The 27,771-nt window shown below is 43.5% G+C and overlaps 1 protein-coding gene across 6 annotated transcripts in view; it reads right to left on the reverse strand.

Annotated features, from left to right (window-relative positions):
• The window catches only part of PUM1 (pumilio RNA binding family member 1), a 141,022-nt gene that overhangs the window by 76,691 nt on the left and 36,560 nt on the right, over positions 1-27,771 (reverse strand). For 2 of the 6 annotated variants that reach the window (XM_073666494.1, XM_073666478.1), the window contains exons 5-10: positions 27,448-27,692; positions 26,874-27,040; positions 10,845-11,115; positions 10,648-10,741; positions 7,941-8,057; positions 7,608-7,759 (exon numbers count right to left, since the gene is read on the reverse strand). In XM_073666494.1, coding sequence (XP_073522595.1) covers positions 7,608-7,759; positions 7,941-8,057; positions 10,648-10,741; positions 10,845-11,115; positions 26,874-27,040; positions 27,448-27,692 — 1,046 coding nt within the window. The remainder of the gene's footprint in view (positions 1-7,607; positions 7,760-7,940; positions 8,058-10,647; positions 10,742-10,844; positions 11,116-26,873; positions 27,041-27,447; positions 27,693-27,771) is intronic. The other 4 variants (XM_073666488.1, XM_073666482.1, XM_073666500.1 and 1 more) reach the window with 4 other exon arrangements.

Genomic DNA, 27,771 nt, shown 5'->3' on the forward strand with positions numbered 1-27,771 from the left:
TTTTTAAAAAACATTTTTTTTTTTTTTTTTTACACTTTTTGCTTGCTTCTATAGTCTCCTTAGGAGACTAGAAGCAACTACTGTTCAATCGCCTCTGCTACATAGAGGTGACGAGCAGATCACCTCTATGTAGCGGAAATGCTCCTGTACCATGAGCGCCGACCACTAGCTGGAGCTCATAGCGATCTTTACATGACAACCACTGGGGTCTGCAGCACACCCAGGGTTGTCATGCCCACCCATCAGTGACCCGCGATCACGTGACGGGGTCACCTATGGGCAGGGCAAGTGACGCCTCTCCGGCGCAGCGCTGTTAATTGCCGCTGTTAGAGATTGACAGCAACATTTAACTGGTTAACAGCCGCGAGTGGATCGCGATTCCACCCGCGGCTGTTGCGGGCACATGTCAGCTGTAATAATCAGCTGACATGTGCTCGGTTCAGTGTGGGTTCAGCGCCGGAGCCCTCACTGAACCGGGGGTGATGGTCTGGGGCGTACTAATAAGCCCCAGGCAAGTAAGGGGTTAACCAATAAATCCATATATTTATGCAAAAACAATAAAAGTACACATATTTGGTATCGTCGCGTCTGGAACAACTTGATCTATAAAACGGTCACAATAATTAATCTCTTCTGTGCACACCGTAAAAAAAAAAAAAAAAAAAAAAAAAGCGGAGCAAAAAACTATGCTTTTTCATCATATCGCCAAACAAAACGTGGCATAAAATGCGATCAAAAAGCCAAATGGAAATAAAAATGGTACCGCTGAAAACGTCATCGTACCGCAAAAAAAAAGCCGCCATACAGCTCCATCAGCCAGAAAATAAAAGTTCTAGCTCTCAGAATAAAGCGATGCAAAACAATTTTTTTTAATATAAAATCGTTTTATTGTGTAAAAGCGCTAAAACATAAAAAAACTATATAAGTGTAGTATTGCTGTAAACATATTGACCCAAAAAATAAAGCTACCTTATCATTTTTACCACACGCAGAACAGCATAAAAAAAAAACCCAAATCCTGCATTGCTGGTTTTTCATTTTACCTCCAAAAAAACTAAATAGAAAGCGATCAAAAAATGTCACGTACCCAAAAATGGTACCAAAAAAAACGTCAACTCATCCCGCAAAAAACAAGCCCCCACATGACTGTCGGCCGAAATATGGAAAAATTATAGCTCTCAAAATATGGCGATGCAAAAACTAGATTTTACAAAAAAAAGCGTCTTAGTGTGTGACAGCTGTCAGTCATAAAAACCCCATATGATTCTGGTATCTCTGTAATCGCACCGACCCGAAGAATAAAGTAATCTCATCACTTATACCGCATGAGGAACGGCGTAAAAAATAAATAAAACCAATTCTTCATCTGCTGCTGATTCGTTTATTATGTCTCCCAAAGATCGCAGTAAGGCTCTGCTCACATTTATCCTGCGCTCTGCACTGAGCGCTTACACCGGGGTTTCTGTGTAAATACATGAAATACATGATTCAGACGGAACCCATGACGGAAGATTCCCTGTAATGAGGCAGATGGAGGCACTGTGGACGCCGTCAGGCCTGTGATCCCACAGTGTCAGTTTTTTTTTTTTTTTTTTAAATCACATTTTTTATTGTTAAAAAATGTTTTGTAACACAACAGTAAAACAAATAAAACAATCCAACCAAAGAAGGAACCCAGTCCCTATTCTATCCCTCCCCCCACAACACATCGCCCTTTCAAACAAAACATTTTGAGTTAAATGTTCCACAGTTCTGTCCACAGCAAATTAACAATCTTACAGTATGAATAGTCACAATTGTATTAAGGGGTATTTAAACTCTGGCTTTGGAGCAGTTATATACATGTCTAAAGCAGCCCAATGTAGGATTTTGCACCTGTCAAGTAATCTATACATCAATCATAGCAGACCAAGTCGAAATCTATGCATTTCTCTGGATGCTAGGCCGGAGCCGTCAATCCATGGAGCCCATATTTCTTCAAATTTAGAGATGGCCTTCCTTTTCAGATATATACTTTTTTCCAGATTTCATAACCAATTAATCTTATTTATAAATTGCGTCACCGTGGGCGCCTGCTCTGATAACCAATGTTGGGCTATTAGTTTCCTAGCCATGTATAACATGCGTGCCACCGTTATTTTGCCATGTTCGTCAGTGCTCAGATCTTCTATATATCCCAGTATACATACTAATGGTGAGGGATCTGAATCGACAGAGTATGTTCTATCAATGATCGCTATTACATCCCGCCAGAAGTTTTGCAGAGCAGTGCAGGTCCACATCATATGAAGCATGTTAGCAGGGGATGTTTTACATCTAGCACATAGGGAGTCTGGTCGAAGCCCTATATCGTAGAGAAATTGGGGTGTTCTATATGACTGGTGCAGCACCTGTAAGTGGAAGAATCTATGGGACTCACTCAGAGATAACTGGGGGACTCTTTCCAGTATTTCAGACCACAGCCCCTCTTCAATAGGGCCTATCAAGCCCTCCCATTTTTCTTTTGATCTTATGGGGTGCTTTGCTAATACCAGGTCCAGCAGACCCCTATAAAGCAATGAGATTAGCCCCCCAGAATTATGTGAGCTAGCCATTCTCTGTATTATAGCATTTTGAGGAACTCCATTATTTAGCACAAGACCCTCTGCCTGATATGCATGTCGCAACTGAAGGTACTTATAAAATTCGGTGTTGGGCAGTCCATATTCATTTTGTATCTGTGAAAACTCCTTGAGTGAATATCCCGCTAAAACATGAGTGAATCTTTCTAGTCCTTTTAGACTCCAATTTTTAAACCCTTCCAATTTATATAGGTTAGGGAGCCATGGCGTTTCCCACAGTGATGTAAATTGTGAGATCCCTTGTATCCCCTGTAATGTCCTCACTGTCCACCAAAGTTTGTAGTTTGGGTTCTACAAGAGGGCGTCTTAAATTTGTGAGCCTCCAATGCTTCAGAGTCTGAGTGATTTAAAATGTGATTGGAGTAGAAGATGTTGAGCCCCCCTCCCCCTCCAGGGTCGTCGCACCCACGAATATGCTGGAGCTGAGCTGCCATATAATAAACCCACGGATTTGGGACAGCAAGGCCACCCATTGTTTTATCTCTTTGCGTGTCAGGTTTTTTAGGCGTGCATAAAAGTGCGGTTGGCCACAGTTTTGTGCACTTCTGAAAAAAAGGACACCGCTAAACAGAGGCCAGACGGAGTCCAGAGTAACTCTGCTGCCTCATTACAGTGAATGGATCCCGCAGGGGTTTCATCTGAATTACATCACTTGGAAATTTAGATGGAAACCCCGATGTAAGTGCTCAGCCTAGAGTACTGGATAAACGTTATGTAAAATATTCCCAATAAAAGCAAGTCCCCACTAAATGAAAGTTGACCTCTGTCGCATGCATCAGAGAATGGGACCGGGTACCCCTCTGGTGGTTCAGGTACGCTACTACTACTCGGTTGTCTGAGAACACCCTCCCATGGTGGCCTTGTAGTGTGTGTATGAATTCCCGGAGTGTCCACTTTACTGCTAGAAGCTCCTTCATGTTTGAGGAAACTAGCTTCAGATGTTCTATCCAGCCCCCCTGAGATACAAGATTTTTGAGGTGAGCCCCCCAGCCCCCGGGGCTTGCATCTGTGGTCAGGATTTGAAGTGTAGGGATTGTCCATGGAATACCCCGGGTTAGATTGTCTATCTTCCCCCACCACTCTAGGGAAAGTGTGGTTTCTGCAGATAGTGTTAGCTGCCCTTCTAAATGCCCTTTTAGGGATTTTTCTGCCTTTAGGATTTCCCACTGCAGGGCCCTGGTGTGTATTTGGGCCCATTGGATGGCCGGGAAACATGCAGTCAGGGAGCCTAGAAGGGACATGGCCTTCCGTAGGGACATAGACGGGTGGCTCTTTGCCCGCGATATTTGGTCTATGATTTTATGAATTTTCCCTGTAGGGAGACGACACTCTTGTCTTTTTGAATCCAGCACGATGCCTAGGTATTCCTGTATCTGGCATGGTTCTGTTTTGGATTTTTTCAGATTCAAAAGCCATCCTAAGTGTGTCAAGGAATCCATGACCTTTCCCAGATGGGTTTTGCCGTTTAGTAAGGAACTGCCCATTACCAGAAAGTCGTCCAGGTATGGAACGACTAGGGTGTTCTGTTCCCTTAGATGTGCCATCACCTCCGCAATAACTTTGTTGAGTACCCTTTGGGCTATGGCGATGCCGAATGGGAGGGCCGTATATTTATAGTGTTTGACCACTCCAAGTATGGGAACTGCTACTCTGAGAAACTTCTGGTAATCTTTGTGTATTGAGACGTGATAATAGGAGTCTTTTAAATCCAGAACGGCCATGAAACAATCGGGAAACCGCATTTTTACTGATGATTTTATTGTCTCTATTTTGAAGGCTTCCACCTTCAAAAGTCTGTTCAGCTTTTTTAAGTTTATAATCGTCCTGTAAGTCCCATCTGTTTTTTTCCTTAGGAATAGCGGAGAATAAAAGCCTTCGCCTTCCTCCCACCTCGGGACCTCCTGAAGGACAGCGTTCCCTACCAGTCCCCGGATTTCTTGCTCTAAGACCAGCTGCTCCTCGTTTGAGGACCTTTTGGCGGTTAAAACAAAGTTTGGCTGTGGAAATGTGAGGACCTGGAATTTTAGGCCTGATTGTATTAGGCTCAGAATCCATGAGCTGTTGGATATTAATTCCCAGGCCAGGAGAAAATCTGATAGCAGAAAGCCCTCCCAATGAGGATTTGCCCCAGGTGGGGGGGGAGGCTATCTTTGGGGGGTTTGTTGAATAGGGACCCTTTGGTCTTCCTTCTCCTGTCCTCTCACCCATCCTGCTCTTAAGGGGGCTTTCTGCAGATAAACCTTTTGCTCCGAAAAGGCTTCCTGTTAGTGTTAGACAGGATAGGGAACCACTTTTTATTGTCCCTCGCTTTCTCTAAGATGTCAGCAAGGGTGGGCCCAAATAGAAATGCGCACTCACAGGGGATGGAACACAATCTTGATTTTGTTTGTAGATCCCCGGGCCAACATTTGAGCCAGAGGGCTCGTCTGGCCGCGTTAGCGAGCCCTGTCACCCTAGCTACTAATCTGACGGAGTCCGCCGAGGTGTCAGCTAGGAAGGCCGCTGCTCCCTTCATTACCGGGATAGTTTCTAGCATTGTGTCTCTAGATGTTTTCTGTCACAGTTGTGTTTCAAGCTGGTCTAACCAGACCATTAATGACCTGGCCGTACATGTGGCAGCTACCGCAGGTTTTAAACCCCCCCCCCCCCACCCCAGAGCGGCTTCCCAGGAACCCTTTAGGAAGATGTCTGCTTTTTTATCCATGGGGTCTTTTAAGACGCTGCCCATGTCCTCAAACGGAAGGGAGAACTTCTTTGAGGCTTTGGCGATCGCGACGTCCAGTTTTGGCGCTTTCTCCCAAAAGGAACATGCAGGATCATCAAACGGGTACTTCTTCTTTGGGGAAAGGAGGCCCCTCCTCTCCGGTCTTTTCCACTCTTTTTTAATTAAAGACTGAACTTGCTCATTAAGTGGAAAAGATCTCCTCTTTTTTTGTTCTAGACCGCTGAACATTACGTCCTGGATAGATCTCTTGGGCAGGGGATCTGCTAACCCCATGGTGGACCTGACGGCCTTAATGAGGCTGTTTACAGATAGGGAAACAGCTCCGTCCTCCCCTATCGAGGAGACGAGGAAGAGGATGATGAAGAGACGGACGAGTCCGAATCTCCGCCATTCTCAGAGCTGCTAGACCCGGAGGATATGTTTTCAGTTTTTTTTTTTTTTTTTTTACCCCCTTGAAGGGATTTAATGGTATCTTCAACCTGCGACTTTAGCAGGTATCTAAGTTCTGAGGCAAATTTCGGAGATTCCTCACATATGGTTTGCTCAATACAGGAGCTGCAGAGTCTCTTATCCCAAGTAGCATGTAAGACTTCCGTGCATAGTGCACAGGTCCTATTCTTTCTTTTTCCGGTACTCTTTCTTCCCTAATAAGAAAAAAAGAGAGAAGGGGGAGGGGGGGGGGGCCTAGTTACAAAGTGGACTTTCATGAAGATCACTTACCAACCAGACGGAAGAGAGGGTACCGGTTCAGGAGGCGGAGCCATCTTTGTAGACCGAGTCCTCCTGGAAGATGCTGAGGTGGAGTCTTTGCTGCGCTGCGATGATCTGCAGGAGCGCCCGCTTCCACTGTTACGATCCTGGTGTCCCGTCTCTTCCGGTTTCTTCTCGCATTGAGTTGGCGGCGGCTGAGGATGCAGCTCTTGCTCCTCAAGTAGCTCCTGGTCACTCATTTTTTCCACAGACAGAGTGCCAGAGCTTCAGAGAAGTATTTTACTGGCGCCCCCAGCTGTCTTTTAAGGCACTGGGAGTCCCTCTCATAGTGCCTGCGGTGATCCGGCGCACCTCTCCTCCCCCGCACCTGCGGGGGGATGCTCGCGCCAGCACAGACTGGTTTTCCAGTCATGCATTGCGGTGCCGCATCAGGAGGCGCCCGGCGCGCTTGCGCCAGCGCAGACTGGCTTTACAGTCATGCATTATGCAGTCCTTTAGATCGCCGCTGGGCGGCGCTGCGATCCCACCTGCTGCAACCAGGGGGGTCCAGCGCAGCAAGCCTCGGCGGGCCTCGACCTCTTCGTCTGGACCCTCCACCCCTCACACCCTAAAGGCCACTGACCCCAGGGGTGACGCTTCAGGGCACCGCACCAGCCGAGGCAGGGAACCCCTGCTGACTGGATCGGGCTGGCTGGGCCTGGCATCCCACTACATTCATCTTCTGGCAACCCGCAGATATGCCTCCTTTAGGAACTGTAAGATCCCGTCAAGGACAGGAAAACAACTGATGCGGGAGAGAGGTACCACCCTTTTATCTGTCGGTTTCCTGTCCTTGAAGGGCGGATCCCCTCTCTCTGTGGTGCCGTCATGGGGGAAGGAGAAAAACAATCTCAGAATCAGTGGGATCCATTGAAGCGTTCCAGAACTATTGCCTCAAAATGACAGTGGTCAGAATTGAAAAAATTGGCCTGGTCACGAAGGCGAAAACAGGCCCTGGCACGAAATGGTTAACCACCATGATAAATCTGGCTCATCCCGAGAGTCTTGAACATTGTGGCATATTTATCAATGCTGTCTAATTGTTAGGCCATGCTCAATATTCGGTCAGTTTTTTACCTCAGTATTTGTAAGCCAAAACAAGGAGTGGGTGATAAATACAGAAGGGGTGACGTGTTTCCATGATACTTTTCCTCGGATTGCTCCACTCTGGTTTTGGCTTACAAATACTGATTTAAAATACTGACCAAATACTGATCGTGCCCTAACAATTAGACAGCATTGATAAATACGCCACAATGTTCAAAACTCTCAGGATTTAGAAGCAGATTTTGCTCCTTAATCCTGTGCAGAAAGTCAGGGATTTGCCCCATTGAATTAAAATAGGGCTAATTTGCTTGTGCATTCCTTGGTACAACTATAGAAAAAAATGTTAGTTAATGCCTGTTCTGCCACTTATTCTTTCAACCATCCACATAGCACAAGTGAACATGGCATAAAAGGAACAGAAAGAATATAGACCCATTAAGCAACGCAACAAACCAAATACGTACTTGCTGCTGGGCTTGTTGATTTTGTGGATTATTCTGTTGGGATGCAGAGTTATTCGCTGCTGCGGCAGCTGCTGCCTGCTGCTGGAAGATATTAGCAGGATATACTCCCCATGGAGTCACTCCATAATACTGGTGGGGAACCACAGCAGGGCCTGTAGAATAAAATGCAGCCAATTTGGCACACTTTTTCAATGCAATTTTTGTTTTCAAAATTCCATACAAAGCATAGAATACCTGGTAATATCAAAAAATGATATTTCATTGAACCAAATCTTCACAGATAATGAATATACAAATAGTTTTGCAGACGAGATGCTTTCATAGGACACTTACCAAGTGTTGCAGCTGCTGCCAATCCTGCTGCATAAGGATCGGTTCCAGGGGGAGCTGCACTGATGATGTAAGGATTAGGTACAAATGCAGCGGGAGCTAAACCTGCTGAAAACATACCTGTCAGTGAAAGCAAACTTCAGTACATTAGCAGCACAGGAACAAAGTGACTTCTAACCACGCAGTGGAGAACCCAACAATATCAGACCATTCAATTGTAAAAGTGAAGGCTGCCACATAAACGCTATTCTACAAAGAGCAGCATCAAGAATCTACTGTATTTTTCAGACTATACAATGCAGTTTTTGGATGAAAACAAACCTTGCTAAAAACCGTGTGCATGCTATGATCCAGAGGCAGCTACCTATGATCAAGGGAAATTCTAACAGCAGCTGACTTGATCTCTGAGAACTGATCTGATAGGGGCAGAGCAGCAGAGAACTCCTGATTAGTTCAAGACATGTGATCGGTCACTTGCCTAAAGGAACTTCAAAATGTGGTAGTGTACAAACTTTGCTCACACCGCTAGGTAAGGTTTAAATTAGTAGCTAGTGTTTTTCTTATTTTCTGCTGTCTAAACCTGGGGTGCATCTTATAGTACGGTGCCTCCTATAATCTAAAATAATGCAATAAATTAAAGTATTTCATGATGTCAGATTTTATATATATACATATATATATTTTTTATATATATATATATATATATTTATATTATATTATATTACATTATATATTATATATATATATATACACACACAGTACAGACCAAAAGTTTGGACACACCTTCTCATTTAAAGATTTTTCTGTATTTTCATGACTATGAAAATTGTACATTCACACTGAAGGCATCAAAACTATGAATTAACACATGTGGAATTATATACTTAACAAAAAAGTGTGAAACAACTGAAAATATGTCTTATATTCTAGGTTCTTCAAAGTGGCCACCTTTTGCTTTGATGACTGCTTTGCACACTCTTGGCATTCTCTTGATGAGCTTCAAGAGGTAGTCACTGGAAATGGTCTTCCAACAATCTTGAAGGAGTTCCCAGAGATGCTTAGCACTTGTTGGCCCTTTTGCCTTCACTCTGCGGTCCAGCTCACCCCAAATCACCTCGATTGGGTTCAGGTCTGGTGACTGTGGAGGCCAGGTCATCTGGTGTAGCACCCCATCACCCTCGTTCTTGGTCAAATAGCCCTTGCACAGCCTGGAGGTGTGTTTGGGGTCATTGTCCTGTTGAAAAATAAATGATGGTCCAACTAAACACAAACTGGATGGAATAACATGCCGCTGCAAGATGCTGTGGTAGCCATGCTGGTTCAGTATGCCTTCAATTTTGAATAAATCCCCAACAGTGTCACCAGCAAAGCACCCCCACACCATCACACCTCCTCCTCCATGCTTCACGGTGGGAACCAGGCATGTAGAGTCCATCCGTTCACCTTTTCTGCATCACACAAAGACATGTTGTTTGGAACCAAAGATCTCAAATTTGGACTCATCAGACCAAAGCACAGATTTCCACTGGTCTAATGTCCATTCCTTGTGTTCTTTAGCCCAAACAAGTCTCTTCTGCTTGTTGCCTGTCCTTAGCAGTGGTTTCCTAGCAGCTATTTTACCATGAAGGCCTGCTGCACAAAGTTTCCTCTTAACAGTTGTTGTAGAGATGTGTCTGCTGCTAGAACTCTGTGTGGCATTGACCTGGTCTCTAATCTGAGCTGCTGTTAACCTGCGATTTCTGAGGCTGGTGACTCGGATAAACTTATCCTCAGAAGCAGAGGTGACTCTTGGTCTTCCTTTCCTGGGGCGGTCCTCATGTGAGCCAGTTTCTTTGTAGCAATTGATGGTTTTTGCAACTGCACTTGGGGACACATTCAAAGTTTGCCCAATTTTTCGGACTGACTGACCTTAATTTCTTAAAGTAATGATGGCCACTCGTTTTTCTTTACTTAGCTGCTTTTTTCTTGCCATAATACAAATTCTAACAGTCTATTCAGTAGGACTATCAGCTGTGTATCCACCAGACTTCTGCACAACACAACTGATGGTCCCAACCCCATTTATAAGGCAAGAAATCCCACTTCTTAAACCTGACAGGGCACACCTGTGAAGTGAAAACCATTTCCGGTGACTACCTCTTGAAGCTCAACAAGAGAATGCCAAGAATGTGCAAAGCAGTCATCAAAGCAAAAGGTGGCTACTTTGAAGAACCTAGAATATAAGACATATTTTCAGTTGTTTCACACTTTTTTGTTAAGTATATAATTCCACATGTGTTAATTCATAGTTTTGATGCCTTCAGTGTGAATGTACAATTTTCAAAGTCATGAAAATACAGAAAAATCTTTAAATGAGAAGGTGTGTCCAAACTTTTGGTCTGTACTGTGCATATATATATATATATATATATATATATATATATATATATATATATATATATATATATATATATATATATATATATATATATATATATATATATATATATATATATATATATATATATATATCACCTGATGTCTACTTAAAATGTCATTAGAACAGAAAGAAAAAAAATACATAGTGGGCAGAATAAGCCTTTTACTTAACATTACATCCAAACAAATGACAGATACTGAACAACAAAGGGTTTACCTATATTTGCATAATGTCTGTCTTTTGATTTATCACAAAATTAAAAAATAAAATGAGAAATTTCCCCACCCTTACCTATGTGAGGCTGGTGTGCTGCTGCAAGGGCATACTGCTGTTGCTGAGCTGCTGTCAGTTGCTGGACGGCAAGAGCATTCGGTCTTTGGAACAACTGAAGTGACATAATTTGATATATTATATAGAATTATCATAGCTGTAAAGAGTAATAGTTTAGCAGTAGTACTTGGTTTCTTTACAATGAGCATTGCCCTTACCTGCTGCTGTGAATTGTAGTCAAAGAGGCCAACTGTAGTAGCCCCTGAATCCACTGGGACTTGGTTGCCTTGATAGTCAAACTGAAGTGGTTCCATGCCAACATGCTCCATGGGGTCCAGCTGCACATTCTGGGACTCCATACCTCCAAAATCTTCCACTGGTTTGGCTCCATTGCTGTTTGTTAGTTGGGCAAGTCCTTCAGGACCATTCTGGCTTGATCCAAGAAGATCTACCTCACTTGCAGAATTTTGGCAGTTACCCGGGGTGCGACTGTAAAAGACACAAAAGGTCACTAAAAATTATATTTATGATACTAGATTAACTGATGAGTTTGGTTCCTGCAAGATTGGGTAAAGACCGGGCCAACAAGTGGAAGTCCCATCCAAAAAAACTCCTGTACAGTTGCCCAATTCTGCATTTTCACCAGCCATAATCTAAGCCATTTACTTTATGACAGCCTGTTTGTCACAGAGCCCACCTATATCCAATGTTAAAGGGGTGGTCTTAAACTAACATTGATTTTAATCCTAATGTCTATTTATTGTATTAATCTAATTGATTTTTCGAACATACTTCAAGTTAAAAAGTCCCCATCATTCCCTTTCTCTCTAATCCAACTGCGTTTAAAAAAATAAAATGAAAAAAAAATAATAATAAAAAGGGATGTCATCAGGGGGCAAAGGCTCAAATCACTGCTGTCCCCACCCTGAAACGAAGCGTCCGTGACGTCCATTTCAGGAGCTGGGCAAGTCCCTGCTCGGCTGAGCATACTTTGGTTGTCACGGAAATAGTTATAATGTATCACTTAGTTTACTGGATGCAACCTTTCTGACACAGAGTTCTTAGATGTAGAATGCAGCAGAGCTCAGAAGCCCACACCAGGCTCTCCATGTACATTGTCTATAGATAGTGAGCTGCTTATCACAGAAGGGAGTAGTTACAGCAATGATAATGTCCTAGTGATAAAAAGTTCAGTCTAACCCCTTTACGACCCTGTCAGTAATAGTACGTAGCTGCGCCCTGGGCTTTACGGACCAGCTAAGTACTATTATGCAAGCGACGATAGCTCCCACACACGTGCGGTGCGGGGTGATCTCTGCCGGGTGTCAGCTGATTATTACAGCTGACACCCGGTGCTGTGCCAGGCGCGGTCTTGCACCGCTCCCGGCACATTAACCCCTGCAATGCTGCGATCGAAGTCGATCGCTGCATTGCAGGGGCAAGGTGATCGCTATACTCACCTCTCCTGCCGGAGTCCAGCGATGTCTGCGGTGGCTTCCGAATGTTGTCATGACGACCTGATGTCATCATGACAACATCCGGGTCACCAGGAGGCAGGAAGTTACTTTGGTCATGCCAAGTGCATAACCAAAGTAACTTCTCCTTGTGCAGCTGTGACAGCCTGTATAGCACAGGGATGGTGCTGCCTTCCTGTGCTATACAGGCGATCTGAAAGTTAAAAGTGAAAGTCCCATAGTGGGACAGTGTAAAAGTAAAAAAAAAAAAATAAAGCGATGCAAAAACGATTATTTTTTCTATAAAATATTTATTGTGTAAAAGCGCCAAAACATAAAAAAACTATATAAATGTGGTACCGCAGTAAATCTACTGACCCGAAGAATAACGCTGCATTATCAATTTCACCACATGCAGAACAGAATAAAAAATAAAAAAAAAACACAATTCCTGAATTGCTGGCTTTTGTTTATTCTGCTTCCCAAAAATCAGAATAGAAAGCAATTAAAAAATGTCACGTGCCTGAAAATGGTACCGATAAAAACGTCAACTTGTCCCGCAAAAAACAAGCCATCACATGACTGTCGGCCGAAATATGGAAACATTATAGCTCTCAAAATATGGTGATGCCAAAACTAGGTTTTACAAAAAAATGTGTCTTTTAGTGTGTGACAGCTGTCAATCATAAAAACCTGACATCAATCTGGTATCGCTGTAATCGCACCGACTCGAAGAATAAATTTGTCTAATCACTTATAAGGCACGAGGAACGGCGTAAAAAATAAACTCTAGGGATAGGGTTAGGATTTTTTCAAAAGTAAAAAAAAAATAATAAATTATGATATGGCGACTAGTGTTGAGCGCAAATGCTCGCTACTTGAGCTACACTGGGTGCTTGGGTATGCACAGAGTATTGCGGGTGCTCGAGTGACATGCTCAAATCTCCGCCCCATATGCTTTGCAGCCAAAAAAAACAACTGGGGATTGCCTGCATGGGGCATTATATTGGGTGGGGGTGGGGGGTGACATGGATGGGGGTGTTCTATTGCATTTGGAGAGCCCCTGATGTGCCTAAACAGTGGAAACCCCCCACAAGTGACACCATTTTGGAAACTATAGACCCCTCAAGGAATTTATTTAGATTTGTGGTTAGCATATTGAACCCAAAGGTGCTTCACAGAATTTTACAACATGGATCTGTAAAAAGAAAAAAAATATTTTTCCCACAAAAATGTTGTTTTAGCCCCCAATATTTTCATTTTCACAAGGATAGCAGGAGAAAACGGACCCCAAAATCGTTGTGCAATTTCTCCTGAGTACGCAGATACCCCATATGTGGTCGAAAACGACTTTTGAGGCACAGTGCAAAGCTTAGAAGTGAAGAAGCACCATATTGGTGTTCATATTTTGCTGTGCTGGTTTGACAGTGCCATGTCACATTAGCAGAGCCCATAAGGTGCCAGAACAGCAGAACCCCCCCATAAGAGACCCCATTTTACAAACTACACCTCTCAATGAATTCATATAGGGGTGTTGACATCACATGTGCCTCACAGAATTTTACAATATTGGGCGGTGAAGAAAGAATAATTACATTTTTACCACCAAAGTTTTGTTTTAGCCACAGATTTTACATTTTCACACTGGGAAATGGGTAAAAATGGCACCAAAACGTGTCACACAATTTTTGCTAAATGTAGCAATACCCCATATGTGGCTATATAGTACTGCTTAACCACACGGCAAGACTTGGGAGGGACAGAGAGCTATTTGCCTCCTGGAGCGCAGGTTTTCCTAGAATAGTATGCAGACTTCATATACAAAGACCCCCAAGTGCTAGAAGAGCAGAATCCCCCCTCAAGTGACCCCATTTTGGAAATTATACCCCTTTGGGAATTTATCTACAGGTGTGGTGAGGATTTTAACTACATGGGTGTTTTCCAGAAACAAGCAGCAGTGGATGTTGCTGAGTGAAAATTGCAAACTGCCATTCTAGTGACCAGTACGTTGTGCCCAACTCGTGCTTCTCGAGACATGCACCCGGGCACTCATCACTACAGAAATGCCAAATATGTGGACGCTAACTCCGGTTTAGGCACACTGTGGGGCTCAAAAAAGAAGTGGGCATTTGTATTTGGGAGCACAGAATTTAATATTTTTTTTTGGAGGGGGCAAGGGCTATTTTGCTTTTCCAGATCTTTTGTGCTAGTAAGTAAAGTGGAAGCCCCCTATATTTCCGTTAAGAGATGACGGACATGAGTGGGATCTTGCTTTTTTGGTGGATTGAGTCGAAGCTTTTATTGTAATCCAAAATGTTATGCAAATTGTTCCCATTTATCCTGCGCTCTACGCTGAGCACTGATCAGGGTTTCCATTTAAATCTCCAAGTGAAGTAATTAAGATGAAACCTCCGAGGGATCCATTCACTATGAGGCAGCAGAGTTACTCTGGACTCTGTCTGGCCTCTGTTTAGCAGGGTCCTTCCCCTCCCACCCCCAAGGTTCACTAAATTGTGGCCAACGACACTTTTATGCACATCTAGTAAAAAGACAGACACCGTCAGATCACAGTCCAGATTGTGCCCACGGTGCCTCCATCTGCCTCATTACAAGAAATCACTGCTGGGGGTTCCGTCTGAATCACATATTTCAGATACTTACACGGAAACCTCGGTGTAAACGCTCAGCGCAGGATAAATGTGAGCTGAACCTTACTATGATCTTTGGGAGGCCGAATGAACAGGAATGGACAGCTACATCCAGTTAACTAAGTGATACATTGTTGGAATCAGGGTCTCGTTGTCTACATTACGCTGCTCTTGGATGAGATAGCAAAAACCTGCTGACAGATTCCATTTAACCGCTTCCCGACCGCCCACTGTATATAAACGCCGGCGCTGCCTGGGCTCTGTGCAGCGCTGACATTTATAAACGGTCAGTGGTCCCGCAGAACTCAGGACCCCCAGGGTCCTGCAAGCGCTGCAGGTGCTGTGCAGAGCAGTAGCTCTGACAGGGGACATCGGGACCTGATTGGATCAGGTCCCAATGATGTTAACTAGTGTTGAGCTAGTATGTTCTGTCCGAGTATGCTCGGGCCGAGCTCCGAGTATTTATAGCTGCTCGGTGATATGGTTGAATCGCTCCCGTGTGCATAATTTGCAACTGTTTGACAGCTTTATTACATGTGAGGAATGTGTAAGAAATGTGAGGAATGTCTATTTCTTACACATTCCTCACATGTAATAAAACTGTCAAACAGTTGCAAATCATGCACACGGGAGCGATTCAACCATATCACCGAGCAGCTATAAATACTCGGAGCTCGGCCCGAGCATACTCGGCGAAAGGGTTAATAGAACATACTCGCTCAACACTAATGTTAACCCTTTGCTATCTTCTAGATGCCGCGATCCATAGCGATCATGGCATTTAGAAGATCGTGAGAGGAGAGGGGGTCGTCCACTTACCTTTCCGACGGCACCCGTGATGCCTGAGAGGACCTGGCGTTGTCATGGCAGCCGGAGGTCACATGACCACCTCCGGCTCTGCCATGCACGGTGTTCTGCTAGGCTCAGCCAGCAGCTGAAGTCTAGCAGGAGATACTGACAGTGTAAAACCGTCAGCTCTCATGCAGTGCAATACATGTCTATTGCATTGCATGAGACCAGTGATTAGAAAAATAAAAATTGAAGTCCCATACAGGGACTAAGTAAAAATGTACAAAAAAAAAATTCTAAAAATCTTTTCAAACTGTAAAAGAAAAAAAACCCAAAATAAAAAAATATATTTATTAAACCAATAAATCCGTATTATTTATGCAAAAACAAAAAAGTACACATATTTGGTATCGCCGAGTCCGGAACCACCCGATCTATAAAACAGTCACGCTAATTAAAAACGGCGCAAAAAACTATGCTTTTTCATCATATCGCCAAACAAAGTGTGCAATAAAATGCGATCAAAAAGCCAAATGGAAATAAAAATGGTACCGCTGAAAACATTATCTTGTCCCGCAAAAAAAAAGCTGCCATACAGCTCCATCAGCCGAAAAATAAAAAAAGTTATAGCTCTCAGAATAAAGGGATGCAAAGAAAAAATTATTTTTTCTATAAAATTGTTTTATTGTGTAAAAGCGTCAAAACATAAAAAAAACTATATAAGTGCGGTATCGCTGTAAACATACTGACCCGAAAAATAAAGCTGCCTTATCACTTTTACCACACGCAGAACAGCATACAAAAAACAAAAATTCTAAATTGCTGGTTTTTGTTCATTTTACCTCCCAAAAAACGGAATAGAAAGCGATCAGAAAATGTCACATACCCAAAAATGGTACCAATAAAAACATCAACTCGTCCCACAAAAAACAAGTGCTTACATGACTGTCGGATGAAATATGGAAAAATTATAGTTCTCAAAATATGGCAATGCAAAAACTAGATTTTGCATAAAAAAAAAAGCGTCTGTTAGTGTGTGACAGCTGTCAATCATAAAAACCCGATATGAATCTGGTATCGCTGTAATCTCACCGACCCGAAGAATAAAGTAGTCTAGTCTAATCACTTATACGGCACTAGGAACGGCGTAAAAAATAAATAAAACCAATTCATTACCTGCTGCTGATTTGTTTATTAGGTCTCCCAAAGATTGCAGTAAGGCGCGACTCATTTATCCTGCGCTCTGCGCTGAGCGCTTACACCAGGGTTTCCGTGTAAATCTCTGACATACGTGATTCAGACAGAACCCCCAGCAGAAGATTCCCTGTAATGAGGCAGATGGAGGCACTGTGGACGCCGTCTGGCCTGTGATCCCACGGTGTCAATTTTTTTTAAGGCGTGCATAAAAGTGCGGTTCGCCACAGTTTTGTGCACTTCTGAAAAAAAGGACACGGCTAAACAGAGGCCAGACAGAGTCCAGAGTAACTCTGCTGCCTCATTATAGTGAATGGAACCCGCGGGGGTTTCATCTGAAAGCGCTCAGCGTAGAGCGCTGGATAAACGTTATGTGAAATGTTCCCAATAAAAGCTTCAACTCAGTCCTCAAAAAAAAGCAAGTCCCCACTCAGGTTCGTCACCTGTTAAAAATATAAGGGAGTTCCAAGTTACTGGTAGCGCAAAGGCTCTGGAAAAGCGAAATGGCCCTTGCTCCCCCCCTCAGTTTGTATTACAGAGCATTGAGAGGACCGCCAGGTTAGTAGACATAGCAAAACAATCATAAAAATAACATTTTTATACAACACCACTAAGTGAGAAAAGGTTGTAATTAATAGATGAGGAGTGCTCCCATAACGTGAAGGGAGGGAATATAAGGGTGCTGTCATGGTCTCCGAGAAATCCCGTTACCGGTAAGTAACTTATGACTTCATCGGTCGACCATGACAGCACCACGAGAGAATTGCAGAGATGAAAAAGTCTAGGGAGGGACCACAGCCTGGAGCACCCTTCTCCCAAATGTGAGGTTGGATGAAACACCCAAATTCAGTCTATAGTGCCTATAGAAGGTAGATGGAGAAGACCAGGTAGCAGCCTTACATATGTCTTCCATCGAGACACAAGTCTTCTCCGCCCATGAGGTTGCCACCGCCCGGGTAGAGTGAGCTTTCAATCCCTGTGGCGCTTCCTCACCGCTGGAGACATAGGCTAGCCTCCCTGATCCACCTAGCTATGGCGGATTTAGTAACCTTAAGCCCCTTCCTCACCCCTTGGAAGGAGATAAATAAGGAACTATCTTTCCTGAAGGCCTGGGTGACAGACAGGTACTTAATCACACATCTTCTAACCTCTAAGGTATGGAACTCTGCTTATTTTTGGTTACTTGGATTAGGACAGATCGAGGGAAGTATTATTTCCTGGAGTCTATGGAAACGGGAAACATGCCGGGTCCGTTCTAAGAATTATTCTATCGTCCAGGATTTGAGTCAAAGGTGGGGCTGAAGACAGAGCCTGGATATCACTAACCATTCTAGCTGATGTTAGAGCTATTAGAAGCGCTGTTTTAAGGGAGATGGACAAGAGATGCCGACTATTGGTTCAAAAGGTGAACCGGTTAATGCTTTTAGAACTAAATTTAGATCCCAGCGTACCAAATTGCTTTTGATAACCGGTCTGGATCTAAACACAACTCTGATAAAGCGAGAAATCCAGTAATTCCCTGCCAAGTCACAGTTATTCTAACAGGGACCTCTCAAGTTCCCCACCGTCAAGTGGAGGCCAGGAGGTTGAGGATGGAGTATCGGACCCTGGCTGAGGAGATCCGGGATTTCTGGTAGGACCCAAGGATCGGAGATGGACATGTTCCTCAGGCATGAGAACCAGGGCCTCCTGGGCCAAAAGGGGGCGACCAGAAGGACCCTCGCCTTGTAGTCTCTGATCTTTCTTAGAACCATGGGAAGGAGATTGAATGGGGGGAAGGCTTAGGCCAGACTGAAATCCCAAGCTATTTGGAGAGAGTCTACTGCCAGGGGGTTTTCTCTGGAATTTAGGGAGCAAAAGGGCTTTATCTTTCGATTTAGCCTTGTGGCAAAGAGATCAACCACCGGAAGACCCCATTTGTTTTCTTTTCCTTTGATGTAGAGGGCCGTTAAGGAAAGGAGATGGCATTCCGAAATCCAGGTGGCTCAAAAGGCTAGTACCGATTTGGAGGAAGGACCCTTCTCAGCCAGGGGATCATCCCTGGAGGCTGCAGATTAATCCATCCTGCAGGAGCCGTGATGACTGGACTTAGACGCCTAACCTCGTTTTCCTGAGGACTGGGCATTACCAGAAACACGCGGGCGATGCACCTTTTGGGGCTCCCCAAACCGCCGCTGAGATGGTGGAGATGGCGGCTGCTCTACTTGCTGCTGCAGTAGCTGCTGCTGCTGTTCACTATCAAACTCCATGATAGGGAGAATGAAGCTGGGAAGCCCTGAACAGTGGTGCCTGGCCAGTTAAATAGGCCTTGATCCACCCCTCCGCCACCAGATTTCAATCAAATTCCTTTTTTTTTTCCCAGTACCTTTACAAAGAGGGACTATGAGGTACAGACACCCTATAAAAGCACTACAAGGCACAGGGGCACCCTGAAGCACTGAGAGATACTATGAGGCCCCATTAGGTACTGTGAATCGCTATGAGGTACTAACAGGCGCTATACGGCACTATGAATACACCATAAGGCATTATGGTATGCTATGAGTCACTATGATATGTTATGCTATGAAGAGCCATAAGGCGCTATGAAGTGCTATGAGGCACTATGCCATGAGGCACTATAGGCACTGTGAAGCGCTATGAGGCACTGTGAAGCGCTATGAGGCACTGTGAAGCGCTATGAGGCACGAGGCACTATTAAGTGACATGAAAAGCTATGTCGTGAGGCACCATGCTACAATGCGCCGTGAGGCACCATGCTACAATGCGCCGTGAGGCACCATGCTACAATGCGCCGTGAGGCACCATGCTACAATGCGCCGTGAGGCACCATGCTACAATGCGCCGTGAGGCACCATGCTACAATGCGCCGTGAGGCACCATGCTACAATGCGCCGTGAGGCACCATGCTACAATGCGCCGTGAGGCACCATGCTACAATGCGCCGTGAGGCACCATGCTACAATGCGCCGTGAGGCACCATGCTACAATGCGCCGTGAGGCACCATGCTACAATGCGCCGTGAGGCACCATGCTATGATGTACCAAGATGTGCTATGAAGCGCTATGCTATGACGCACTATGATGTGCCATGAGGCACTATGATGTGCCATGAGGCGAGGCACTATGATGTGCTATGAAGAGCTATGCTATGATGCACTATGATGTGCCATGAGGCGCTATGCCATGAGGCACTATGCCATGAGGCACTGTGAGGCACTATGATGTGCTATAAAGCGCTATGCCATGAGGCACTATGATGTGCTATAAAGCGCTATGCCATGAGGCACTATGATGTGCCATGAGGCGCTGTGAGGCACTATGATGTGCTATAAAGCGCTATGCCATGAGGCACTATGATGTGCCATGAGGCACTATGATGCGCTATGCCATGACGCACTATGATGTGCAATGAGACACTATGATGTGCCATGAGGCACTATGATGTGCTATAAAGCGCTATGCTATGAGGCATTAAGATGTGGCATGAGGCACTATGATGCAATATAAAGAGCTATGATGTGCTCTTTGTGAAGCGCAAAGAGGCTTTATAAGGCACTGTGAGGCACTGCGCTCAGATTTATATTTAAAAGAGTAATCCATTTGAATGAAGGATAAACCTTTCCTTTGGGTGGTGAATCTCAATTGTCAGACTAGCCCCACCCAAAGGAGCCAACTGATGAGACGCAGCTGGACAGCAGACCTTCACAGAGACCATGTGCTGTATTAACACCATGTGCCGTCCTATGGATGGAGTAAACAGACTGGAGGACAACAGTAAAACCCTCAGTGCAACTTTAACATTTACTGAGCAGATTGAGGCTCATTTTTGTGGTAAATTCTGAAGGCCAATCATGAGGCTCTGTGCGGCCCAGACATGTGGCTCACTTTAGCCTAGAGGTCTAAGGTCCAGCTTCCGTCCTGAAGCCAATTTTAAAGCACGATGCCCTTGACCCAGATGGGGTCTTACAGAGCGCACACACCCCCATTTTTTGAGTTTTGCGCAAACATCCTTCAGCCTTTCCTAGTATCCATAACAAGGAAAGGGCCCCATAATCAAGGTAAACATTCACGAAGATCACTCACCACCAGCTGTACGGATTCGGAGGCAGGATTTCTCATTTTTCCAACAAAATTTACAAAAACATTTTTTTAGGGACCACATCATATTTGAAGTCACTTTGAGGGGTCTTTATGACAGAAAATACCCAAAAGTGATACCATTCTAAAAACTGCACCCCTCAAGGTGCTCAAAACCACATTCAAGAACTTTATTAACCCTTCAGGTGCTTCACGGGAATTTTTGGAATGTGGAAGAAAAAAATGAACATTTAACTTTTTTCACAAAAATGTTACTTTAGACCCTTTTTTTTTTTTTTCCCCCACAGGGGTAACAGGAAAAAATGGACCCCAAAATTTTTGTGCAATTTCTCCTGAACACGCTGATACCCAACATGTGGAGGAAAACCACTGTTTGGGCGCACTGCAGGGTTCGGAAGGGAAGGAGCGCCATTTGACTTTTTGAATGCAAAATTTGTTTGAATAATTAGCGGACGCCATGTTGCATTTGGGGAGCCCCTGATGTGCCTAAACAGTGGAAACCCCCCACAAGTGACACCATTTTGGAAACTAGACCCCTTAGGAAACTTATCTAGATGTGTGGTGAGCACCTTGCACCCCCAGCTGCTTCACAGAAGTTTATAATATTGAGCCGTAAAAATAAAATTTTCACATTTTTCCCACAAAAAATGTTTTTCATTCCCTAATTTTCCATTATCATAAGGGTAACAGGAGAAATTGCACCATGAAATTTGTTGTACAATTTCTCCTGAGTACGCCGATACCCGATATGTGGGGGAAAACCACTGCTTTGGTGTACGGCAGGGTTCGGAAGAGAAAGGAGCGCTATGTTGGCTGGGATAGGTTGCAGACACCATGTCACATTTGAAGAGTCGCTGACATGCCGAAACAGCAGAAACCCCCACAAGTGACCCCATTTTGTAAACTACACCTCTCAAGGAATTAATCTAGGGAAGTAGTGAGTATTTTTTAATTTTTACATTTATACCATTGGGCAGTGAAGAAAACATAATAATATTTTTACCACAAAAAAATGTTTTGCCCTCAGATTTTACATTTTCACACAGGGCAATGGGTAAAAATGGTGCCGAAATGTGTCACACAATTTCTTCTAAAAGTGTCAATACCCCATATGTGGCTGTATCGTACCGCTCAGCCATACGGCGAGATCTGGGGGGAACGGAGCGCTATTTGACAATTGGAGAACAAATTATTGTAGAATAGGCATTTGGATTTGGGAGCACAAAATTTTCTGAATTTCTTTTGGGGGGCAAGGGCCATTTCGCTTTTCCAGAGCCTTTCTGCTACCAGTAACTTGGAAGTCCCTTATATTTTTAACAGATGATGGACCTGAGTGGGGACTAGCTTTTTTTGAGGACTGAGTTGAAGCTTTTATTGGGAACATTTTACGTAACATTTATCCGGCGCTCGAGGCTGATCACTTACATTGGGGTTTGCATCTAAATTTCCAAGTCATGTAATTCAGATGAAATCCCTGCGGGATCCATTCACTGTAATGAGGCAGCAGAGTTACTCTGGACTCCGTCTGGCCTCTGTTTAGCGGTGTCCTTTTTTTCTGAAGTGCACAAAACTGTGGCCAACTGCACTTTTATGCACGCCTAAAACAAATGACACCGTGGGATCACAGGCCAGATGGCATCCACAGTGGCCTATATCTGCCTCATTACAGGGAATCTTCCGTCATGGGTTCTGTCTGAATCACGTATTTCAGAGATTTACACGGAAACTCTGGTGTAAGTGCTCAGCGCAGAGCACAGGATAAATGTGGGCAGAGCCTTACTGCGATCTTTGGGAGACATAATAAACAAATCAGTAGCAGGTGAAGAATTGGTTTTATTTATTTTTTACGCCGTTCCTCGCGTGATATAACTGATTAGATTACTTTATTCTTCGGGTCGGTGCGGTTACAGAGATACCAGATTTATATCGGGTTTTTATGACTGACAGCTGTCACACACTAAAAGACGCTTTTTTTTGCAAAATCTAGTTTTTGCAAAACCATATTTTGAGAGCTTTTTTATTGGTACCATTTTTGGGTACGTGACATTTTTTGATCGCTTTCTATTGCATTTTTTGGGAGGTAAAATTAACAAAAACCAACAATTCAGGAATTGTTTTTTGAGGTTTTTTTTTTATGCCGTTCTGCGTGTGGTAAAAGTGATCAGGCAGCGTTAATCTTCGGGTCAGTACGTTTACAGCAATACTACACTTACTGTATATTTTTTTTATGTTTTGGCGCTTTTACACAATAAAACCATTTTATAGAAAAAATTTTTTTGCATCACTTTATTCTGAGAGCTATAACTTTTTTATTTTTTGGCTGATGGAGCTGTATGGCGGCTTGTTTTTTGCGGAACAAGATGACGTTTTCAGCAGTACCATTTTTATTTCCATTTTGCTTTTTGATCGCATTTTTTTCCACTTTTTGTTTGGCGATATGAGGAAAAAGCATAGTTTTTTGCTCCGTTTTTTATTTATTTTTATTACGGTGTGCACAGAAGGAGTTAATTAGTGTGACAGTTTTATAGCTCGGGTTGTTTCGGACGCGGTGATACCAAATATGTGTACTTTTTTTATTTCTGCATAAATATACGGATTTATCGGTTTAATATTTTATTTATTTATTTTTATTTATTTTGTAATTTTTTTTTAACAGTTTAAAAACATTTTTTTTTTACATTTTTACTTAGTCCCTGTATGGGACATTAATTTTTATTTTTCTGATCACTGATCTCATGTAATGTAATAGACATGTATTACATTACATGAGATCTTCCCTGACTGTTTCACAGTCAGTCTCCGGCCTGGCTTCAGCTGCAGGCTGAGCCAGGCAGGACACCATATATGGCAGATCTGGAGGCGGTCATGTGACCTCCAGCTGCCATAGCAACTTCAGGTCCTGAAAGGTATAAGGGGGCCGTCGGAGAGGTAAGTAAGACGACCCCCTCTCCTCCTGCTGTCTTCTATATGCCGCGATCACTATAGATCGCGGCATATAGAAGACAGCAAAGGGTTAACATCACTGGGACCTGATCCAATCAGGTCCCGATGATGTTCCCTGTCAGAGCTATCGCTCTGCACCGCTCCCGCAGCGCTTGCAAGACCCTGGGGGTCCTGAGCGCTGCGGGACCACCCACCGTTTTTAAACGTCCGCGCTGCACAGAGCCCAGGCAGCGCGGACGTTTATCTACAGTGGGCGGTCGGGAAGAGGTTAAATCAGAGAGATATGTCACACAAAATAGTTAATAAATAACATTTCCCACATGTCTACTTTACATCAGCACAATTTTGGAACCAAAATTTTTTTTTAGTAGGAAGTTATAAGGGTTAAAAGTTGACCATTGATTTCTCCAACAAAATTTACAAAACCATTTTTTTTTTTTTAGGGACCACATCACATTTGAAATGACTTTGAGGGGCCTTTATGACAGAAAATACCCAAAAGTGACACCATTCTAAAAACTGCACCCCTCAAGGTGCTCAAAACCACATTCAAGAAGTTTAACCCTTCAGGTGCTTCACAGGAATTTTTGGAATGTGGAAGAAAAATATGAACATTTAACTTTTTTCACAAAAATGTTACTTCAGATCAAATTTTTTTATTTTTGCAAACAGTGGAAACCCCCCACAAGTGACCCTACTTTGGAAACTAGACTCCTCAAGGATTTTATCAAGGGGTATTGTAATAGAAAATATTAATTTCTCTCTCCATCTGAAATCGCTCTTCCCTCCTCCTCTATATACCATTTGTCAGAGTAGAAGAGCTGTCACTTTAACCAGTTGCTTCTATGCAAATAGCAGTACAGGCCAGAGGTGGCAAACTCATTACCATACCAATGTGGTCCTAGTAGCACAGGCCTGTGTGAGGAGGATGCAGTTCCTAGCTTCAAAAGAATTCTCTCTCACCCCCAGGGCATCCCCATTTGCTCAACAGAAATCTACAGTCTCGCTGGCACCGACACGAAATATGGAATATCGGAAGTTCTATGCTTACGATAATAATGCGACACATTTTTAGTGGCAGGGTTAACTAAGGAACAATACGCATCATTTTCCAAATCTGTACGCCCTTCCGAATAGATTGCAAAAGTACAAAATAACAGACCACAGCTATGCTATGTGTGGTCTCTGAAGAAAGTTAAATTCGTAATCGAAAATATGGCATCACTTGCGAGCTTCTGCGATCAACCCGCGAGAAGTTGTCGCTGAAGTTAGATATTTTAATAAAAACAAAAGGATGGAGCCCCACCCAAGTGATGTCATCACAGGGGGTGTGTGGGCAGGTCACCCCATCGAAATAAAAGACCCAACTGAAGATGGGTCCATACTCATGTTGGAAGTTACATATTTGTATGTAGCATGGGTCACGTTTGCTGAAAGAGCATTGGAGTGCTTCCCTCCAGCTAAGCTAAATAGTCTCTGCGATCTTTATAGTAAATTCTTCTTTAATCCCATTTATTTTGCGTAACTGTATATTCTGTACTGTATTGTCTGCTCTTGTAAAACCTTTTGCATATTTTTCATAAACACCGACTCCCTTTTGGATTAAATATAAAATTTAATGGTCCGGTTTCTTCTGTCCTGTAATCGTTTTTCCCCCGAAGCCCTATACGCTACCAGGAAGCGAATAATATTAAGTGGGTTATGGTGAGGCTATCAGTGACAGTACGAGGGCATATACATATATTCCATGTGTTGGAAGGGGATGTGTATGCCATACACTCACTGCTAGCCTGCTGATAATGTCTTAGTGAGAACAGCAGAGAGCTGTTTGCTCAAGAGATCACAGTGGGTGGTCTCTGTGAGTAATCGGGATCCTGTGAATCCCTGACCAGTATAGTGAACATTTTAAACCCAGAGGTATGACACAGAATGTAATAAAATTAAGTCATCATATTGAATAAGTTGTCATTAGTCTTGAGCGCAAGTTCTCGCTACTTGAGTTTGCATCGGGTACGCACCATGTATCGCGGGGTGCTCGAGTGACATGCTCGAGTCCCCACCCTGCATGTTTCACAGTTGCTAGACACCCCAAAAAAAAACATGCAGGGATCGCTCATGCATCATAGGCAATCCCCGCAAGGTTTTTTTGGCTGTAAAAAAAGCTGCAAAACATGAGGCGGAGATTCGAGCATGTCACTCGAGCACCCACGATACTCGGTGCATACCCGAGCACCCGATGCAAACCCAAGTAGCGAGCACTTGCGCTCAACACTATTCGCCATATCGTCATTTTTTTTTCTTTACTTTTGAAAAAATCCTAACCCCAACACAACTTTAGCACAACCCCAACCCTTGAGTTTATTTTTTACGCCGTTCCTCATGCGGCATAAGTAATTAGACGACTTTATTCTTCGGGTCCATGCGATTATAGCGATATAAGAATCTTTTTTTTTTTTCTTTTCATAATATTTATTTATGGATACAGTATATTCTTATGGATTTTTTTAATTTGTTTTTTTTATATATATATTTTTACAATTTTCTTTAAATTTTATTTCACTTTCTTACACAGTTTTTTATTTTTACACTTTGTTCCACTATGGGACATTCATTTTTTGCAGGGTGATCGCTTGTATAAAATAGGGATGCAGCAGCATCCTTATGCTATGCAGGTTGTCAGCCCCTGCAGACACAAGTTAGATAGGTAAATTGTGCTCAGTGCACGATCTAACTTGCTGATGCTTGGTCGGATGTCATCATGGTGACATCTGGTCACCATGGCAATGATCGGGACCTAGCGTGGAACCCCAAATACAAGGCAAGAGGGGCACTCTTACCGCTGCCTGCCCCGGAAATGCTGCGATCAACTACAATCGCAGCATTTTGGGGGCTAATGCGCCGGGAGCGGTGCGGGATCGCTCCTGGCACATAGAGAATCAACTGACACCCGGCAGCGATCGCCCCACACAGATTTTGTGAGGACGCGTAATAGTAAGTACCTGGTCCAACAGGCTCAGGGCCGTACTATTACTGACAATGTCAGAAAGGGGTTAATAATAAACAAGAAATAAAATCATCAATTTGTCAAGGAAGGTGTAAAAGTCAGAGGAGCCCCCACCTGAAGTCCTTTACATCATTGTCAATGCCATTCTGTACAGGCAGTCCATTAGCCTTATCCATACCATCCGCTTCCTCCTTCAGGTCTCCCAGCTTGTCCCCTTCATAAACACCTTTGCTCTTTTTGTCACCTTTCTCATTCTCATCTCCTTCTGGATCTCGGGGACCCTAAATTAAAGAGGACAATGCACATTTGTAAGTTATCAGTATCATCCAGATTAGCTTTAAGCAAGACTATTTCTTCTCTTCAGGAAAATAAATTGTGTCATTTTGAGCAATAATACAAAAACCTTTGAAGCCCCTTTAAAAAACTACCTATCCAACAAACAATCATGCAGGAAAATGTGTTCTCCGCCCACTTTACAGAACCAACATGCAAAATTGTGGTGTCCAAAACTACTCATAGCTGCAGTCTCAAAATCTATTTTATGAGCTTTACCATCAAATATGCCAACTCAATGCAATCCAAGAACAAATTGCTTCTTGTAGGTCATCAATAAATGCTACCTGTAAAAGCCAGCAACATTATATTTCAGATACTGACTTAACGAGACTGCAGCCTCCTTTGTTTTTACCTGCATCTTTCTATATCTTGGCAATCGAAGGGCCCCCCTTGTTTGTATTAAGGGAGAGGCACTTACGAATCCTCCTTTCCTCAGACAGTTGTCTCCAGGAGAAGAGCTTAGAACATACTCCACCATGCTGACTCCCAGACCACCACTTTCAGAACGAGGGGAGAGAACAGAGTTCACGTCACTGCCAACATGGAATCCTTGTCCTGGTCTTCTCTGGACCATAATGGGCTGGGAAACCGAGTGATCTGGAGAAGATGGAGACAGGCAAAATGCATTGGAAGACAAGTAACTATTCACTAGAATACATTTATGGCCATCTCTGTA

The sequence above is a fragment of the Phyllobates terribilis genome, unplaced genomic scaffold (genome assembly GCF_046119375.1).
Source record: "Phyllobates terribilis strain yellow unplaced genomic scaffold, ASM4611937v1 Scaffold_2__4_contigs__length_985480577, whole genome shotgun sequence".
Taxonomy (NCBI): Eukaryota; Metazoa; Chordata; class Amphibia; order Anura; family Dendrobatidae; genus Phyllobates; species Phyllobates terribilis.